A 7,763-nucleotide genomic window follows, 5' to 3' on the forward strand; every position below is an offset into this window, starting at 1 on the left:
AATGTGAAATACAAGGTGGGAAAAAAGAAAGAAAAGGCATAGTTTTAAAGGCTCTTCCAGTTTTTTATCTATTTCATATATAAAAGGCAAAGAAGAATAGAAATAAAAAAAATTGGGGGAGGAAAAAACAGAGGGGGAAAAAAAGAAAATGTGAAATACATGGGTGGGGGGGGAGAAAGGAAAAAAAAAGGGTGCCGTTTTAAAGGCTCTTGAACATCATGCCAGTGTCTTAGCCATTTGATCTCTCTTCTTCCAGATTCTCTTTGGAGAATTGTGACCCTAGGAAAATAACTGCAATGACCGAAATTCACATTGACAGTTCCTGCCTGCCTCCAGTCCAGGAAGGTAGGATATGAAAGGAATTGAAGGTTCCAAAGTCTTCCTCCCAATTTATTTATTTTTTTTAACTACGCATAATCCCACGACTTACAACTACCCATTTGTAAAAGCAAGGCTTTGACACCTAGGTGGGGAAAAAAAACAAACCCAAAGGCACAAGTCCAGATTAGGGGAAACCTGGCTGAAGAACAGTCACCGTGAGAGGGATCTAGGATCCCCAATGGACGGTCCCTTACACGTGAGCCAGCCGTGTGCGGCAGCGGCAGGAAAATCTAACACCATCCCGGGTTGTGTAAACAGAGGGATAGAATCAGAATCACGTGATTTCAGAGCTTTGATGCTTCTCCTTCGCGCATCTTCTTGGGAATAAGGAATTTGTGGATGGGTGAGACTGGTGGAGGAGATCCTGCAGCTCACAGATTCTTCCTGAAAGGGTCAAGGAGATGGATGACGCTTGTTTTTATAACTTTAAATCTGTTTTTCCTTTCCATTCAAATGGAGAGAAAAAAAAAACACGCAACGCCCTTTCCTTTAAAGCCGGGCTGTGCTACACACCGCCTGAAAAAGTCAACAAACAATGGAACCCCCTTTGCAGTTTTTCTGTGTTTCTTTTTTCCTGCAGTGTGCCGAGATTTCGCCGTCCTGGAAGACAGCGCGTTGGCCTACTGTCTGCAAGAACAAGAGAGTAAGGACGGGAATTTGTGTGTGTGTGTGTGTGTGTAAAGCTTCTGAAGTTGTGAGTGGGGCCTGCGACAACTTGCCGCAGCCAACTCGACGTGGGGCAAGAATTTATGCTACTATCAAAGAAACAGTGGAATAGAAAGGAAGGACAAAAATAAAAATGATTTTTTAACTACAGGTAGTTCTCGAGTTACGACCGCAGCTGAGCCCAAAATATTTGTCACTAAGCGAGATGGTTGTTAAGGGAAGTTTGCCCCATTTTGTGAGGTTCTTAAGTGAATCCCGGCGGTGGTTAAGTCAGCAACACAGTTGCGAAGTGGCTTCCCTGTTGACTTGGCTGGTCAAAATGTCGCAAAAAGCGTCGTTAAATACGAGCCAAATCTGAATTTTGATCCCATGACCGTGAGGATACTGCAGTGGTCTCTTTTTTTTTTTTTCCAGTGCCTTGGTAAACTCCCAACAGTCACTAATTGAACCGCGATAAGTCGAGGACTGCCTGTATTTCAAACAATTAAATTGCATTGTTCAATTGTCCCGCAGTGACAATTGTGCGTGTCCTTCCAGTGTTTAGCGTCCCCTGCCTCCATGTCTTTTGCGCCCGTCTGGGCTGCATAAATGAGCAACAGATAAATGGTTTTCTGGAAGCAGTGTGTGTGTGTGTGTGTGTTGGGGGGGAGGTGTTGGTCTCTGGCACCGTCCCCGTTTTCCATTACCGAGATGGAGTCGACGGCTTCAGGGAATCCGGCGTGCCGACAGGTTTACAAGGCTCAGATGAGGTGGCATTTTGAACCCTCAAGGTTGGCAGCCGGTGACGAGAACTGTCCTCGTCGCCCGGAGAACGACGACGGCACCCACCGTCGTCCGTGGATCACGCTCGTGAATCATTCTGTGACGTCAAAGGCCTTTCAGTGACAGTATGCAGAGCTGTCCAAGTTCTGAGTCTCCCCAACTGTCTGGCTGGGGATTGATGGCTGGCAAGATTAGGGCAAGGAGGACGCTTGGCTGAGGTTCAGCTTCTTGGCTGAGACAGGGATGGAGCAGGTCTTGGTCAAGGTCTTCGCTTCCTCCGGGTTCCTCCCCCTACTTTTGAACCAGGAGTCTGGAGAGCCCTTGATCTCAAGGGCTTCAGTCCGTCTGCCCTTCTCTGAGGAGGACCAGCAGGACTTGGGTCTCCAGAAAAGCCACCGCAAAGACGAGGGGAAAGGGCTGATTTTTCTTCAGGACTTCTCCTGAGGCTTCCTTCTCTTCCCCTCAGTTGAGCTGCATTATGCGTCCAATATCCAGAAGAACCAGCTGGTCCAGAATGACCTCCGCATGGCCAAGAAACTTCAAGACCAAGAGGTGGAAGCCCAGAAGCTTCAGGACAGCAGGCAACTGAAAGACAGGTAGGCGTTCTCTTGGTTCCAGGATGGTGTGGTTGTGTACGTGTGTGTGAGTAGACTCAAGTGAAGAGATTGGACAGCCGTTGGGCTGAAATGATCTAGGGTCTCCTGCTTGAGCAGGGGGTTGGACTAGAAGACCTCCAAGGTCCCTGTCCAGCTCTATTCTGATTGATTGATTGATTGAAATGGTCTAGCATCTCCTGCTTGATCAGGGGGTTGGACTAGAAGACCTCCAAGGTCCCTTCCAACTCTACTATTCAACAAAGCCAGAAATGCTCTTCTAACTGCTTCTTCCTCTGTCAACATGCAGCCAAGAGGGAGATCCCGAAAATTCCCGGGCCATCCAGAAAGATCTTCAAAGGAAATCGGGAGAAGATGATCCAAAGAAGAAGGCAGCGAAAGATCAGGTAGGAGAGTCCCGGATGCCAACTAGAAATTGCCCTGGCTTTCAAACTTGTCTGCACTCACCAGCTTGTGCCCGGTTGCCATGCTGCGTAATAAGCTTGGGCCAAAGTTGCAATGATGGACAACCCCCCCCTGGTTTTTTTTCCGGAGGGAGGGGGGCAATAAGATTTTCTGGGGTGCTTTACAGATAGTTCTCGAGACACAACGGAGCCCAGCATTTCTGTTGCTCAGTGAAACATCCCTTAAGTGAATTTTGCCCCCTTTAATGTGACAGCCCCCCCCCCAGATATTGGAACACTGCTATCCTATCACCCCTACTTGGTGATTTTCAAGCAGGAGAGCCTAGACCGTTTCAATCAATCAATCAACCAATCAATCAATGAGAATAGAGCTGGGAGGGACCTTGGAGGTCATCTAGTCCAACCCCCTGCTCAGGCAGGAGACCCTAGACCATTTCAATCAATCAAAATACAGCTGGAAAGGACCTTGGAGTTCTTCTAGTCCCGCCCCCTGCTCAGGCAGGAGACCCTAGACCATTTCAATCAATCAATCAATGAGAATAGAGCTGGAAGGGACCTTGGAGGTCATCTAGTCCAACCCCCTGCTCAAGTAGGAGACCCTAGACCATTTCAATCAATCAAAATACAGCTGGAAGGGACCTTGGAGTTCTTCTAGTCCCGCCCCCTGCTCAGGCAGGAGACCCTAGACCATTTCAATCAATCAGTCAATGAAAATAGAGCTGGAAGGGACCTTGGAGGTCATCTAGTCCAACCCCCTGCTCAAGTAGGAGACCCTAGACCATTTCAATCAATCAAAATACAGCTGGAAGGGACCTTGGAGGTCTTCTAGTCCCGCCCCCTGCTCAGGCAGGACACCCTAGACCATTTCAATCAATCAGTCAATGAAAATAGAGCTGGAAGGGACCTTGGAGGTCATCTAGTCCAACCCCCTGCTCAAGTAGGAGACCCTAGACCATTTCAATCAATCAAAATACAGCTGGAAGGGACCTTGGAGGTCTAGTCCCGCCCCCTGCTCAGGCAGGAGACCCTAGACCATTTCAATCAATCAATCAATGAGAATAGAGCTGGATGGGACCTTGGAGGTCATCTAGTCCCACCCCCTGCTCAGGCAGGAAACCCTAGACCATTTCAGACCGACAATCTCTTCTTGAAAACCCCCAGTGATGGAGCGCCCACAGCTTCTGGTGGCCAGCTGTTCCACTGACTCATTGTTCTCCCTGTCAGGAAATCCCTCCTTAGTTCTAGTCCCAAAGATGCTTGTTCAAGAGGCGAATTGTTTTTTTCCTTGAAGACCTTTCGCTCCTCCTCCAAGAAGCTTCTTCAGCTCTGACCGGACGGTGGGGGAAATGGAAGGATTTATACTCCTTGCAGACCGCCGGTCATTTGCACCCTTTTAGAGAGCCGTTGAGGCCACTTGGAGGCTTGTCTGTGTCCTGGGGGTCACCTGAGCGGTGCAAAGAGGGGCAAACCCTTCTTAGTTGCAGGAGTCAGCCTCTCCTATGCTCCCTGCTGCTCCTTTTGGGCTGATCCAAACACTCTCTTCCCCGATCCGGCTTATTGAGTCGGGTTCCGGACGAGTGAGGAGCGAAATGCGAGAATGACATGACTTCACGTTGCTTCTCCTCGTCCAAGATTTGGTCAGTCGGAACAAGGGTGGGGAGCAAAGGCGGGACCCATTCTGGCGCACACCGACGGGAGCGCCGGAGAGAGAAAATACACCAGGAACAATCGCCGGCATTCATCCTGATCTCCCAGGGACCCCTCCCAGCCTGAGCATGTCCCCCCCCACGAGCAGAGAAATGTGGCATTGTCCTTGAATATTCGGCCGGCGTCCGAATCGAATCCCGAATCCTGAGGTCCCAGCTGGACCAGGAAACGCTTCGGGCAGGCCCTGAAGCAGCGAGACCTGAAGATGTAGCTTGCGCGTTCCTCTGAGCTTGCCTACACATGGTCCTCTACTTATGACCGCCATTGTTGCGGTGAGGGTCTCGCCTTCTTTTGGCCCTGCTGCCCCCAGCCAAGATATCTCCCATAGCTTACACCCTGTGCCGTGCCATGTTCCTTCCTCTTAGGATCAGGCTTTACAGCGTCCCGTGGTTTTGTTCCTTTTTTTCACTTGCAACTGAGAATCGGTGGCATTGCGGCTCCTTCGCAGATAAACATTGGCCACAATAATTCTAATTCTAACTCTTTCTCATTCTAATAATTCTCATTCTCCATTGGGTTTCCCCTGGGAGGAGCAGCAGCAGGAAGAGAGACGGGCTCCAGCGGTCACGAGGATGCCATCTCACGAGAGTTTTTTCTCTCCCGCCCAGGAGAAAGTCAAGCGGTTCCACAACCGGGAGAAGGACGAGAGTGGTCAGCCAAAGCCGAGGCCGTCCCGTGGGGCGAGAGGTAAGGATGGCCTAGGTGCAGAGAGGACCCTTGTCCGTTCTGAAAGCCAGTGTGTTGTAGTTGTGTTGGACAGCACGTCCATCATGCCGCGTGTGGGACGTAACACATCTGGAAGTCAGGTGGAACAATTAAGCGGTGGAACAGCCTCCATCAATGGAGGTGTTTAAGAAGCGACTGGCCAGTCATTTGTCTGAAATGGTCTAGGATCTCCTGCTTGAGCAGGGGGCTGGACTAGAAGACCTCCGAGGTCCCGTCCATCTCTATTCTTTTCTAATTTTCTTCATTCTTATGCGTTCAGATGGCACCCCTGAACCCCTGCATTGGGAGATGGCCAGACTGGAACTCCAGATCCAGCAGCAGTTCCAGGAAGATGTGGAACTGGCCCAGAAGCTGCAGGAGGAGGAAGAACAGGAGCAGACGCGCATCGTGAGTGTCCGCCTCTACCCCGTCAGGCAGCGATGCCACGGCAGGCAGGGAGCACCTTCCCACCCTTTAGAAATTCAGAAACCATCATCTTAAAATCAGGACCATCTCCTGCCAAGAGGAGCAGGAAAAGGAAGGAGAGAAAGGGGTGGCCCTGGGCCCCAGAACTGTCTTGGGGAGACCCTGTTCTGCTTCTTGATGGGTCATTTGCAGAGTTGACCATGGCAAGTTGGCTGTGGCTAGTTGGCCATGGCAAGTTGATGTTGGCCATGGTGAGTTGGCCATGGTGAGTTGGCCATGGTGAGTTGGCCATGAGTTGGCCATGATGAGTTGGCCATGGTGAGTTGGCCATGATGAGTTGGCCATGAGTTGGCCATGATGAGTTGGCCATGAGTTGGCCATGATGAGTTGGCCATGAGTTGGCCATGATGAGTTGGCCATGATGAGTTGGCCATGGCAAGTTGGCTCCGGTGAGTTGTAGACCCCTTCATTTGTGCTGTACCAAGACTAATTTTCTGGGGAGGGGGACGTCTCTCCGGACCCTTGGCCCAACGCTTTCTTCCTTCTGTAGAGAGCCAGGAGGAACCGGGAGCAAGATGATGACTACAGGGCAGCTCAAGTCGCCCAGGACGAGGTGAGTAGCTGTCAAGTTGGTTGAAGCCTCTGTCTGAACTCATCCTGGTCACTTGCACCCTTTTAGAGAGCCCTTGAGGCCACTTGGAGGTTTGTCACATTGTTGCAAACCACCTGGAGTCATTTAGATGAGATGGGCGGTGGAGAAATGTAATAAAATAATAATAAAAAACTGAATAATAATAATAAGAAGAATGTTGCCTCCCGGCAGCTTTTCCCAGGGAAATGTCCAATAGATTCTTTCTCCTTTGGGCCCTCCGACTAGGAAATTGCACGTTATCTGCAAGACAAGGAACTGCAGACCCACTGGGGCTCCCCGCGCCCGGAAAGGCAGCAGGACCAGCCCCCCAAGCGTCACGAGGGAGAAGGCGACTGCAGCCCAGAGGTAAGAAGCTGCATCGCCTTGTGCTGTGGGGCACCTGCTCCATCAACCTCTGCTATCATGAACAGGGACCTTGGAGGTCTTCTAGTCCAGCCCCTTGCTCAGACAGGAGACACCTTCACACAGAAGAACAGAATTGGAAGGGATCTTGGAGGTCTTCTAGTCCAGCCCCCTGCTCAGACAGGAGACACTTTCACACAGAAGAACTGAACAGAATTGGAAGGGACCTTGGAGGTCTTCTAGTCCAGCCCCTTGCTCAGTCAGGAGACACTTTCACACAGAAGAACAGAATTGGAAGGGACCTTGGAGGTCCTCTAGTGCAGCCCCCTGCTCAGACAGGAGACACTTTCACACAGAAGAACTGAACAGAATTGGAAGGGACCTTTAAGGTCTTCTAGTCCAGCCCCTTGCTCAGACAGGAGACACTTTCACACAGAAGAACAGAAGAACAGAATTGGAAGGGATCTTGGAGGTCTTCTAGTCCAGCCCCCCCTGCTCAATCAGGAGACACTTTCATACAGAATAACAGAATTGGAAGGGACCTTGGAGGTCCTCTAGTCCAGCCCCCCTGCTCAGACAGGAAGCCCTATGCCATTTCGGACAAATGAGTGTCCAGTCCCTTCTTAAAAACCTACATTCTCGCCAGTGGGAAGCTGATGAGTCTTTCTCTCGCCTCGTTTCCAGAAGGACTCGTGGCAGAGTGGCAGGAGTCCCCCCCTGCTGAGGATCCAGACCCAGGAGGGCCCAGATGTGACGGTGACAGCGCCCTCCATCGAGAAGAAGTCAGTGCCGCCTCCGGCTGACGGGCTGCTTTAATCGCACAGTTGTGAAATTAATGTTGAAGGTCAAACTATGTGCTGGGCTGAGTGGGTTAGAACGCAGGATTGCAGGCTGACTCCATCCCCCTTCCTTCCTTCCTTCCTTCCTTCCTTCCTTCCTTCCTTCCTTCCTTCCTTCCTTCCTTCCTTCCTTCCTTCCTTCCTTCCTTCCTTCCTTCCTTCCTTCCCAGTGGTTAGAATACAGCATTGCAGGCTAATTCACTGCCCACAGCCAGGAGTTCAATTCTGACCAGCTCCAGGCTTGACTCAGCCGTCTGTCCATCCG

The 7,763-nt window shown here is 50.8% G+C and overlaps 1 protein-coding gene across 1 annotated transcript; it reads left to right on the forward strand.

The window, feature by feature from the left end:
- The first annotated feature begins 296 nt into the window (after positions 1-296).
- On the forward strand, positions 297-7,475 carry LOC107284671 (coiled-coil domain-containing protein 50-like). Its single transcript, XM_029283493.1, has 9 exons — positions 297-345; positions 962-1,024; positions 2,276-2,405; positions 2,713-2,809; positions 5,143-5,221; positions 5,520-5,647; positions 6,216-6,278; positions 6,543-6,662; positions 7,344-7,475. The coding sequence occupies exons 1-9, from the start codon at positions 297-299 to the stop codon at positions 7,473-7,475; spliced, it is 861 nt and encodes a 286-aa protein (XP_029139326.1).
- Positions 7,476-7,763: the final 288 nt, after the last annotated feature.

The sequence above is a fragment of the Protobothrops mucrosquamatus genome, unplaced genomic scaffold (genome assembly GCF_001527695.2).
Source record: "Protobothrops mucrosquamatus isolate PMUCROS unplaced genomic scaffold, P.Mucros_1.0 scaffold109, whole genome shotgun sequence".
NCBI lineage: Eukaryota > Metazoa > Chordata > Lepidosauria > Squamata > Viperidae > Protobothrops > Protobothrops mucrosquamatus.

What these genes read in the sequence shown, in the direction of transcription:
- LOC107284671 (XM_029283493.1), top strand. Translation starts at nt 297, where the DNA reads ATGACCGAAATTCACATTGACAGTTCCTGCCTGCCTCCAGTCCAGGAA. An exon ending in CCTGCCTCCAGTCCAGGAAG is followed by an intron (nt 346 to 961) that starts GTAGGATATGAA and finishes TTTTTCCTGCAG; the next exon opens with TGTGCCGAGATTTCGCCGTC. An exon ending in CTCAAGTCGCCCAGGACGAG is followed by an intron (nt 6,279 to 6,542) that starts GTGAGTAGCTGT and finishes CCCTCCGACTAG; the next exon opens with GAAATTGCACGTTATCTGCA.